At 33.5% G+C, this 12891-nt stretch overlaps 1 protein-coding gene across 1 annotated transcript; it reads right to left on the bottom strand.

The window, feature by feature from the left end:
• Positions 1 to 7870: 7870 nt before the first annotated feature.
• Positions 7871 to 11547, bottom strand: LOC141667196 (uncharacterized). Its single transcript, XM_074473591.1, has 2 exons — positions 10172 to 11547; positions 7871 to 8303 (listed from the first exon to the last, which is right to left on the bottom strand). Exon 1 carries the CDS (start codon positions 11499 to 11501, stop codon positions 10206 to 10208), a length of 1296 nt encoding a protein of 431 aa, XP_074329692.1. The 5' UTR covers positions 11502 to 11547; the 3' UTR covers positions 7871 to 8303; positions 10172 to 10205.
• Positions 11548 to 12891: the final 1344 nt, after the last annotated feature.

Genomic DNA, 12891 nt, shown 5'->3' with positions numbered 1-12891 from the left:
GTTTCTACTCCATTTTTATCCAGTACAATATAGAATTATCTGTTGACTTTCCATTTTGTACCAGACTAAAAACGGCTGCTTTTTCTGTTGTTCCTGAAATAGGCTACCGCATTCCAGTTGTCTCTGTCAACCCATGTGCCTCTGTCAGCTTTGTTAACGGTCACTATCAACTGCTATGAGACTGAGCATCCGTTGAAGCTTTCATCCGTTGATGGCTTTATCCATTGATGCTCTAGCAGTTGAAGCTTTATCCGTTGATGTAATCATCCGTTGAAGGATGTTATCCGTTGAAGCTTTGGAGACATCCGTTGAAGCTTGGTTTCTCATCCGTTGAAGGCCTTTAAGTTATCAGTTGATACCACTTCATTTATACAAAATTACAAGGCATGAAGTATTTACAATTAGCCTTCCTATTTGCATATCCTCTAGTAGTCAACATGACTTATAATTTCTCACAACTTCTAAGAATTATAACATAAATACAAAGACTGAAATGTGCTACAAAACTAAACTTATTTCTAAGTAAAGCTACACCATCAACGGATAGCCAAGATGGTCTTATCCGTTGAGGCTACAAACACTAGATTTCTACTTAAGTGTTTTGTTTATCATATCATCAAACTAATGCACATATTTCCTAACAGAGCAGCCGGCTGATCTTCTTACTAAGGCTATACCTTCGGTTTCCATGTCTCATTTACTGACCAAGCTTGGTGTGTTCAATCTCTTCCCACACTCAAGCTTGAGGGGGATGATGAGAATACTCCCGGAAGTCAACAGCTTAAGTCAACATAACTAAACATTCTATTTTGCTTCTAGAAGAATAGTTAGTTAGTAGTACAGTTGTAAACTTTTTCGGAGTATATATTAGTCTGCAATGTAACAAACCAGATTCACTTTTTCTCAATATATTCAGAACTTCATTGTCTTCTTCTTCATAGTTAAAAGTATGGCTCCATTAATGGAGCTTACATTCTCCCAAGCCACAGTTAGGCTGAACTTGAAGAAAATCTAGATTAGGTCCCCACCCAAGTCATAAATTTTCTTAGTTCTAATGTTTATATTTGTTCTTTTTTTTGTTTCATCATATTTTGTAATCAAAATTAAATTGATAAAAAACTAAATCGAAAATTTTAAAACTAAAAGCGATAGTGCAGTTACAGTTGCGGTTTTTGATTTAAAAATCGAAAAAGGAGGCACCGGTTCTGATTTTATCGAAATTACACCCAATCAATCCACACTCCACACTACAAGAAACAGAACCGGGCCTAGGATATTTGAAGCCCCAAGCAGAAAAAAAGTTTGTGCCCTAAAATAAATATGAGAAAATATAAAAAATAAATTTATTAATTACCATCAAGTACAGACAATTTATTACTTCCGAAAAATTATTCTTCCAGCTGTTTTGCTATCAAAATCATTAATAACCTCTCATAATCAAGATTTGGAAGCAGATCCTTCTCAATGGATATCATGGATAATCCATTCAATCTATCCTGATATACTCAATCGCAGATAAGACTTGATCAACTTTAATTTTGATTTTTTTTTTCTCAGAAGTCACTGTAACTGATATTATTAACAGAATTCTATAAGCAATTGTAGTATTCAAATAATATTCTCACATTACTTTCAAATATTTTAACATCTCAATAATTTTATTAACTTCAATCGGTTAGCATTCCCTCAAAATTCTTAGATATTTACATAACTTTGTTATCGATTTTGTACCAATTTCCAGGATAATAGATATGTATATAATTTTTTTTGAGTTATGTTCTTTTAGACACCACTATATTCTTCCTTTACATGTCGCAGTAACTTTTCTTCTTCAACAATTGGGTTCTGCACATTAACCATATTTTCATTTTTCTTAGTGTCTCCAACATCAATATCATGAGTCTCACTGCCATTAGCTTCTTCTTGGGTTGTGGAATTTATTGATTTCATAAATCTAAAAAGTCCTCCATCTTTTTGTAATCTTCTAAAAAATCAGCCCGTTATTGATTGATTTTTCTTCCTTGAGCTCTGAATCAATATTTTTTCATCTTTGATACATGTTTAAAAACTGAAATTTTAGATTGGGTGATAGGGTTTGTTGAGATGATTTTGAAGTCACCAAATGAGAGAACCAGAGACACAAGAGAAGAGTAAAAAGTAGAATAATTTACCAAATTTCAAAATTGATATTAATTTGTTAACGTTACTTAATTAATTTTTAAATATTTGCCTCTTTATCTTTATTTAAATTTATCTACTTCTTTATTAATACCTAAAAAAGAAGAACGTTCCTAACTATTTTTACGTTTTGTATTACTTGCATCTTATTTTTTTTCTTAGTGCTCTTTTAAAATCAATATGTACGCCTAAATTTTTTTTTGTGCCCAAATAATTTTTTTAATTTTTTTGCTCCCCACATGTACATAAAAAAAATGTGCCCCTAAAATATTGATTTTTTTTGTGCCCCATTTAAGAGCATAAAAGACTTGGTCTCAGGGCCGGCTTTGACGAAAAACAACAAGCAAGTTATATATTTATTCTTTTTACATATATAATCTTTATTAATACACGAATTTCTTTTTAATGATATCAATCTAATTTCGTTTCTATATTCCTAATTCCTGCACAATTCTATTTGATCTTTTAATGAAATTATAAAATTGTTAAAATCGTATTATAATTACATATTTTATTTTGATCTTACATGAATAACAACGTATCTAACATAATCATATATATTATATTTTTTATTTTTTTAAAAATAATCTTAAATAAATTAACTAATTCTTATTAATAGCGAAAATCTATTTTCAATGAAAATTTAAAGCCTAATTTGGTTCCATCCCTATTTTTATTTCACCTCTAAATTCTTACCGCCTTTATAATTCTACATTGTATTTAATAAAATAATATAACTGTTGAATTATTATAATTATAAGTTTTTGATTAAATCCTATTGAGTTACACAAATAATGTAATTTATCATTTTATAATTTTAAAAAGTATTATTTGACTTTATTTTAATTTTTAATTAAATAATAATATTGAAGTGATTGTTCAAATATAATATACTGATAAATTTTAACTAATTCTATCTTACCCGTATTTCACATAGGTTATCATCTAATAAAATTATAAAAATGATCGGCATAACTTAAAATTTATCTTACAATTATATATTATTAATATGATTTCAGTTTTTTCTTTTCAAATAGGTATACAACTAAGTTATTATATATAATAATAATAAATAAAAAATATATTTATCCGATATGGATCCCATGTCCCGTTAATCTTAAATTTATTAATTAATCCCTCTAAAATATTCTTACCGAGTATATTCTCACCGTTCCCAAAACGCCCGTGGCAGCGGAAAAAACCTTAGAAGTCCTCGAAGGCTAGGTCCAGAATCTCCTTTCACTTGTCAATCCGTATGTATGTACAGAGATATGTTTCCTCTATTCGGGTAGGGTGTCAGAGCAGGTCCAACAATTTTTTAGTAGATGTTTTTGTTAATTCAAGTGTTTATGATGATAAGAGTTCTTAGCAACAGAATGAAGACATCAGATTTGAATCATCCGAGATCTCAGCAATGTTTATCAGAATGCAGTTTGTTCAATCTTCCTGGAAGTCTATCCCGCCGGTTTAGTATTAGGTTGTTAGGGTTTGTGTAAATCTTGTTTATCTGGATAAACCTTATCTCAAACAAACCCACCACCTTATCTTATAAATCAAGTTTAAATCTCTCAAGCCTTATCTTTACTTGATTTATTTCTTTCAAACGTCTAACAGATTAGTCTCTCCAGATTAATTCAAATACTTTCAAACAAACTTGTTTTCAATCTTATCTTATCCTTTGTTTGAAAGACAAATCTGTTAGAACTTTTTCTATAAATACAACTCATTATTTCAGATTTGATCCCAATGCTTTCACGTCAATCTTTCCTCATCTGATAACACTTTCTTGTTTTATACCCGAGATACATATCCAGAAAAATAAGAAGCTTAGTTGAGTTGTAAACTTTCATATTATATTATTGTATTTGAATCGTGTATTATATCACTTGTCCCGTGTTGTGGGAGGTTGATTACAACAAGAATGCCAAGTAGCTTTGTGCTAGGTAGCTGTGTGCTAGGGAAAAGTTTCTTTCAAGTGGGCCAAGATTGTAATCAAGAAAAGTTTGTAAGTACTTTATTTAAGTGGATATAATACATTCTCTATGCTAGTTGGCATGGGGACTTGGATGTAGTCCATAGACTAGGTGTAGGGGCCGAACCAAGTGAAAACTTCTGGTGTTTTTACTTTTCAGTTTTTCAGCATTCTGCATTTTCATTACTGTTATTTATATTCTGCAGTTTATTGAGACTGTCTCATTCATTGTCTCATTTGTAAAGGGACTGTCCCATTTGCATAAGAGACTGTCCCATTTGCCTTGACAGTTAGAATATTATATTATCTATCGAGCCATCGAATTTCAATTGGTATCAGAGCAGGTGCATTTAATTCTCTTTTTAGTGTTTATTTTGCTAGCGATCCATGGCTCAACCAGATAGGTATTCAAACAATTATCCACCATTGCTTCATGGTGCTGAAAACTACAATGACTGGAAGTTTCGGATGAAAATATTTCTCCAGCGTGATGCTTTCGAATGGGATGCTGTAGAAAATGGTTTTACAATTCCAATGAAAGATGGGAAGCCAAAACCTCTCAAGGATCTCTCTCCTGAAGAAGTGAATGCAATGAACTCCAATGTTAAAACTATGAACTCACTTCTCAATGGCATGGTAGCTACAGAATTAAGAAAAGTATCAGCATGTACTACTGCCAAACAGATCTGGGATACTATCAAAGTCAGCCATGAAGGCACTTCTAAGGTACGTGAAGTAAAATTAAGTATGCTCATGAGTGACTATGAAGGTTTCAGGTTGGAAAGAGATGAAAGCGTGCGAGATGTTCAAGGGAGATTCCTGACATTGATGAACTCTATCTCACTTCTGGAAAGGATCATTCCTCAATCTGAGATCAACAGAAAAATTCTCAGAGCAATGCCAAAGAAGTTTGCTCCAAAGGTTACCATTCTGCAGGATTCAACACTGCTTTCGACTATGGACACTCTAACACTGTTCAGTGAATTAGAAGAATTCGAAAATCAGCTACGCAGATATGATGAAGAAGATGAAGCTCCTCGTAAGAAAACTCTTGCACTTAATGCAGATGCAGACGAATCTCCTGATGATTCTGATGAAGAGATTGCTCTTTTAACAAAGAAGTATCATAAATTTCTCGCCAAACGGAATGCTTTCAAACGACCTATGAAGTCACAGTTTCCAAAGAAGGACTTCAAATCTAATCCGAGCAAGGAGGTTAAAACGAATCAAAGCAAGGATACTTGTTTTGAGTGTGGAAAGAAAGGGCACTTCAAAAAGGACTGCTACAAGCTGAAGAACAAAAAGAAGGCATTAATTACTTGGAGTGATGATGAATCTGACGTGGAGATTGATTCAGACGATGAAGTTGCTCAACTTTGCTTTGCTGGACTAGAAGACAACCCCAGTGACAATGATGAGGTACAGAATATTAAGTATAATTCAAATATATCCTCATCCATGTTGAACTTGCAGGTTCAGGTTAAGAAGCTAAAAGAAAAGAATGCTTATTTAAAACAAGCATTAAGTGAAGTTCTTAGTGAAATGGATGACCCCATGAAGGAGGAATCTTTGGTTGCTGAAAACAAATTTTTGCTCGAAAAGGTTTCAAAACTTACTGAAGAAAATCAATATCTCAAAAATGAGATTGAGATGAAGATGTATGCCTTGAAGCTTTGAAGAAAGAGTCAATCTCTGTTGATCCAGAAATCATTAAAGATTCAGTGCAATGTTGCTTCCTTGATTATATCTAATATGGGTCACTGTGCCAAGCATGGTTCTATGCACTTACCATACCCTGGCCTATTGTCTCGAGTATTTGAATATTTTTGTGCCTTGACCCCTGCTTCTGTGTCTGATAAGTTTTCCATAGTTTTTGACTTGTCAGTATTAACCGTAAATGGTTTAATTGTTTCTGAGTCCAATGAGTTAGTTTTTGATGATGCTTCTAGGAATGTTGGTGGTATTCCTAAGTCTCCAAATTATGCCTCAGACCCCTTTGATCAGCCTACCAATACTCTTCTTAATTCTCTGTTGATTAAATTAAATAAAAATTCTGCTGCTTTGGCTAATCTTAATTAGCATTTTGCTTCTGTCAAATCTCTTGGGTCACTAACTTCTGAAGTTAGTATTTTAAATGCTTCTTTTGAGTTGTTTAGGAAGTATGTTTGTTCGTCTTTGGATGATATCAATGTCAAACTCTCTGTATTGCATACTTCTGATGTCAAGTTGTCTAAGACCATAGACTTTGAGTTTGGGACTCTACATGAAGGGATGGTTTTCTCTGCTAAGGCATGGGAAAAGGAGTTTGTTAAGTTGTTTTTCAAGCTTGGGTCAGAGACTAAATTTTTATCTCAGCAGTTGTCAGCCATGCAAGACAAGAGCAAGATGTATTGGCACAAGAAACGAGACTGGATTGGAGATTGTACTTTAGAAGAAATCACTGCTCCACTGCCACTTCCTGCCATTCCTCCACCTTCAGTTTTTGGCATGTCCAGAGAAGAATACAAGGCAAAGATTTTTGACTGGCTTCGTGAAAGGGATGGAAAGGCACCAGCTCAGGAAGCTTTTGACAAGCTATTTTCAGAGTATGGCTCAGCTCCAGTGTTTCCTTCATCCCAGAACAAGGCTTCTGGTTCAGGCAAGGGCAAAGCTCCAGTTCATGTTGATGAAGATTCTGATTAGAGACCCTTTTATGATGAAGGGAGAGAAATTTGATGGATGTTTTTGGATAATGATGTGTTTATTTGGTTTTTAAGACTATGTTTCCGAATGGGTGTGTTGGTTGGTGTATGATTTGTTTGTGATGGATGTTTTTGGATGATTTTATGTGTTTAACTGATATTCTGGATTCGTTTATGTGATTAGATAACAATTGCAACTGGACATCCTAGTTTATGGATGTGTTGTTTTGTTGAATGTTGAGACTGTCTTTTTATGCATATTGATCTAGTGTCTCATTCATTCTTTAGTTGTCTCATTCTCATATAATTGCACATATTATAAACTGCAATATATTTTGTTGGTTCTAACTTTGTTTTACAGGCCTTTAGTGTTTTTGATAGGGGGAGCATTCATGTTTCTTTGTCATCATCATAAAAGGTGGTGAATGTTAATTCAAGTGTTTATGATGATAAGAGTTCTTAGCAACAGAATGAAGACATCAGATTTGAATCATCCGAGATCTCAGCAATGTTTATCAGAATGCAGTTTGTTCAATCTTCCTGGAAGTCTATCCCGCCGGTTTAGTATTAGGTTGTTAGGGTTTGTGTAAATCTTGTTTATCTGGATAAATCTTATCTCAAACAAACCCACCACCTTATCTTATAAATCAAGTTTAAATCTCTCAAGTCTTATCTTTACTTGATTTATTTCTTTCAAACGTCTAACAGATTAGTCTCTCCAGATTAATTCAAATACTTTCAAACAAACTTGTTTTCAATCTTATCTTATCCTTTGTTTGAAAGACAAATCTGTTAGAACTTTTTCTATAAATACAACTCATTATTTCAGATTTGAGCCCAATGCTTTCACGTCAATCTTTCCTCATCTGATAACACTTTCTTGTTTTATACCCGAGATACATATCCAGAAAAACAAGAAGTTTAGTTGAGTTGTAAACTTTCATATTATATTATTGTATTTGAATCGTTCTTAAATCTAGTCTGATAGTGTAAATGTTACTGCATGCTTCATTCATTTTCAAGAACAAAGAGAGTTCACTAAAAATTAAAAATATATAGTCGTAAAGAAATCATTCAACCAACTTTCAGCTTAGAAATGACATCCTGCCTCTTACACAGGCTTTGAAAAGTGTTGGTCATAATAACAAACATTCATATACCTGCTGATGAAAGTTGTGAGGTTGTTGCTCTTCCAGTCGGTTACAAAGATAAATGCTACCGCCTACCCTCCACAATTGAAAATAAAATCCTAAATTAAAGAAACTTCTGAAAGTGAGTTGACGATGAATCTTAATATTTAGGTAACTAGAAATTCAACTGCCATAGAAGCAGTATTTACAGGAGCTATTGGCGACTTAGCGCAGAGTTTAATCTGAAGGAATTTGAGCTGAGAACGGATGATGTAAAATTGATGAATGATGGATGCTGTTCATCTCTACATGTGTTAGTAACCAGACAAACTCCAGCAGCCCCTACATTTGAAAAAAAAATAGACTCTTTCAACAAACACTTCTTTACAACAACAAAGTATCCAGGAAATAGCAAGCAATAAAAATATCAAACTACTTGTCAAGCAGAACCGCAAACAAGGAGCAGAGCTACAAAAGTTATAACAACAAACATTTCTTTCAATTAGTCCATTGCCTAAACTGTAACTGAGTTTATAAGATATAGCCTCTTGCATGGAATAGTATAGTTGTAGACGTAGTTACATACTTGCATGAACATACTGTTGGACAGCAAATTCCTCCTCCATATTACTCCACAACATCTTACACAGATGATATTAGTTCTAAAAAAGGCGATTATGACAGCATTTCTAGCAACAGGATGCCAGATACAGATAGGCCTATATTTCATGCAAACATTGTAAACATTGAGTCTCGCAACACGTGTTTAAACAGGTAATTAAATATGAAGAAACAACAGGGAGGAAAACTCTGATAAAATTAAGCATTATTTTTGAACTTGCAAGCTTAATTTCCCCGTTAACAAGGCTTGTGGCAGCCAACTAATAGGCATCAGTAAGTTCTAAAAGCTAAACATCTACACAAATTTCTCATAAATTTGACAATCTAATCAAGGCAGCACAGCTCCCGAAACTCAGCTACAAACTATCCAGTTCTAACAATTTCAGATCGACCCTAAATTTGACACTTTCATTTCCAGGAACTAAAATCAAAATTCAAGTCACAAATAAATAACACACAAGCTCTGACACACACACAATATCAACGGTGTTGGCTAAGCAGAACTGCAAACAAGAATCATAGTTCCATCAGTTATAGCATGTAAATTGTTATAATCAAGAAATGAACAATACATGACAAAAATTATTGACATGGAAACAATGAGGTACTGGATACGATCTTCCCGCTCTTACAAGGTTCATGTTGAATATTAAATGCTTGAGTTTTACAAAAATCACAAACTAATACAGTGAACATTACATCACTAATCGTACAAGCACATCCAGAGAACTGTTTTCGTAAAACATTACACCTAACGTCAAGGTCAATCACCGTTAGGCAAGAAAAAACCCTTAAGAACCAATATTATTGCTTTAAATTAGCCTATTGGCGAGACTGTAACTAAGTTTATTAGATATAGCCTATGCTGAATTCAGTCAAATACTCAGACACACATACTGTTTAGACGATATAGTGCTCCTCAAAATTACACCACAACACTTCCAAAAGATGATCTTAGTCAACATGATGTCAGATCAAGATAGCAGATTTATCGTACAAACATGTAACATAAATATAAGACCGTAACTACAATAATTTCACATTGAAATTGATGTTAAAGCTACCTCCATATAAATATAAGACATGAAAATTCTATAACTCTGTTTCGAACTGTTTAAATATCATATATCCATCATACAAGATAGAACAATCTGTTTAAAATAGGCATCACTTCAGAAGCAGTCCTTGCCGTGCTTGAAAATGATGAAGGAGCAAATACAGATGCAAAAATAGTCAGACATATATTACATTTATTACACACACAGTCACAAGCTTACTATTTACACTTAAGTGCCAATGGTTACACCGATGACCCCGAGTAAAGTTTCAGTTATTATACTATACTGATCGTGTACCCACACGACCCAGGTTGGCCAAATATACGAAGTATAAGCAGACGTAAAGTAAGCACATGGCAAGATATCAAGCTATGGCAGGAAAAATAACAAGTTTATGGTGGTAGAAAGAACACACAATAGAGATTAGACATTAATACTAATACAAATGAAGTAAAAGATTGCATATAGTATGCACATACAAGCAAATAACACACTACACCAGAATGGCAAGTAAAGTTAAGGAATGGCAACCTGGCAAAAAGAATCAGCAAGACCAAACCCAAGCTTAGCAAGAAAAGCAAGTGATGAGCTTGCCATGGAGGTTGTCAATCCGTAACTTGTAGAACTTGCGCTGAAGAAATTCTGAGTCGAAGAAACTGTCTATCCCATACATTTTCTGCACATGAGTTTTGTAATATTGCAAGGTATAATCATCCGCCAAATCTTCTTGGGGAGGAGAAGACAAACATGTACCAGGGATCTTAAAAAAGGAGAAAAGAGCGACAGGCTCATCAGATTGAGGATGGCGGCCATAAGAGATATAGCAGAGTACATTATGACCACCCACTGTTTGAAAATCAGCCATGTAGTGTGATGCAGGACGGGGAACAACGTAGTGGGCACGTTGAGAGAAATCACGCCAGAAATGGGCATGAGGAGCCAATGATGGTCGCAAAAACATAGCTTTTGTAGAATCATTAAGAAGGCAGTGAGGAGCAGCAGCAACGGTGAGATTATTTTCAAATCCTCCAAAAAGCATGTCACCAATAAGGACAATGGGTGGATCAAAAACAGGATGGAGTTTATGAAAGACATTTTGGGCAGTGGAAGTACTCAATATATTCCAAACACCATTTATTAAATGGTATGACAGAACAGAATCATCATGGGCGCCCTTTTCCATAGGATATGTGGTAAAATAAACAGTGTCTTCCAAAACAAGACAAGATCTAAGAAATCCTATCGTACCACCACCACTAGGCTTAGGTTTCAAAGTTTTCCAGGAGTTACGGATGGGAGAATACATCTCAAAATCAATTGAATTAAATGAGAATTCCGGAGAAATAACATACAAATTATGGTGAGCAACAAAAACAAGGGGTCTCCATTTAGGAGACTTCATAGGGGTTTTAATCGGTTCCAAGAATCTAGATGCAATGTTAGTCTCGTGGACATACAAATTGTTGATTCTGAATTTTGCAATTCTAAAAATTTCAGTTTGCATCTGCCCAACAAAGTAAAAATAATCACCTAAGTGAACCATTTGACAATAATCAGGTGGAAGCAAACCGGGAGGAAAAACAAGGCAGGGAGCAAGATAGGGGGAGGGAACATGGTGTTTCTTGTAAGGAGCATTATCATTATGATTATTATTAAATTCATCGATGCTAATCCTATACAAGACATAACCACGATGATCTAAGTTTCTGAGATGCAGAGATGAAAACATATAAAAGAAAGAACAACCTGTTTTCACGATTCGACTCTTCTTTCTCAATTTGTCCTTTAATCTTTTCATTTTTGAAGATGTAGCCTTCTCATCAGCTGCTGTTAATGATGTATGTCCACCAAAACTCGTCATTGATAGAAGTTCTCAAGTGTATCGCCGTTTAGGTGTTTGTGTTTTGTTACAGTTAAACCTCGATGAAGTAATAATCGATAAGTAATAACCTCGCTAAAATAATATTTTTCACCGGTCCCAACATAATGGACACAGTGTATTTTTACTCCCGGTTAAGTAATAAACTCGCTAAAGTAATATTTTTTTTTGGTCCCGACCCTATTACTTTAAAGAGGTTTAACTTGTAGTTTAGGGCTAAAATAATCCGCCTGCCCTCCTTTATTTACCCCTTCATACGACGTCGTTCGCAGCTGCACTACGAGTGCAAGGCACTTTAGCCGGAGAGAGACTACTCCATTCATAGTTAAAATATTTCTTTAAGTTCCTTCTTAAAAAATTCGATTTTATCGTCAATTTTTATTGGTATTTTTCTTGCATCATAATTAAGGTAATATATTACATATTACTAAAATATTTTTCTTTTTTTGTTTTGAACTATCATTCCAATGCTAAATTTGAGTTCATTCCTATTAATATTCTCAAAAAATGATTAAGATTTCGAGAGATATAATAGATTTTTTTCAAATTATAAATATGAAATATTGACTTTCACAAATATTTTAATTTATAAATATATTTTAATGACTGAATATGTGTATTATGTTTCTTTTCTGCAGACAAATACTGTTTTTTTTTATTTAAAAATTTGGTTAATATTAAACGTCATAGGTAAGTATTTATTTTAAGATAACATATATTTATAAATGTTTTTTTGAGAATAATAGTTTACTTTTACGGCTCAAACATGCTTTTTTCCAGCTTTTTATTACGTTTTGCAGTTTAACAACAAATGTAAAAAATTATAATAATGCACATATAAATATTTATTCTGGGTAGATGTTCTTTCGATAAAAAATTAACACGATACTTTAAAATACTCATAATTGTGTCCGAGACATAAGGATATCAAAATTTAAAATTGTGGGATACTTATCATGCATATGTATCTGGAAAAATTAAGGTAAACACTATTTATTAATTTTAAAATTAAGATAAATTTTAAATTTTTCTCTTGTACATTCAAACTAAATGATGAATTTGCAAATAATAATTGCTCCTCTTTTCACATTTTTGACATTCCTTGACCTCTTTTTTCTTTTCACATTTTTTCCTATGGATGTTTGAATTTATGGAGAAGTATAACTGCAAACCTAATAAGGTGACTTATAGCACGGTCATGAATCCTTTGTGCATATGTGCTCAACGAGGCTTTGAGTTTCCATTCGAAGATGATAGAGAAAAATATTTTACCAGATGTTTGGACTTATGATTCAATCATTCAGGTCCTATGTCACTCACTGCAACAATAAACGTTATATTTGACGGACTAAATGTGACGGAAATTTTAGGC

The sequence above is a fragment of the Apium graveolens genome, chromosome 6, assembly GCF_009905375.1.
Source record: "Apium graveolens cultivar Ventura chromosome 6, ASM990537v1, whole genome shotgun sequence".
Classification (NCBI taxonomy): domain Eukaryota; kingdom Viridiplantae; phylum Streptophyta; class Magnoliopsida; order Apiales; family Apiaceae; genus Apium; species Apium graveolens.
Note: the sequence above shows the minus strand (reverse complement) of the source record. Positions and strands in the feature narration are given on the sequence as shown.

Excerpts from the sequence above, each read along its gene's own strand:
- LOC141667196 (XM_074473591.1), bottom strand. The coding sequence starts at position 11,501 with ATGACGAGTTTTGGTGGACATACATCATTAACAGCAGCTGATGAGAAG.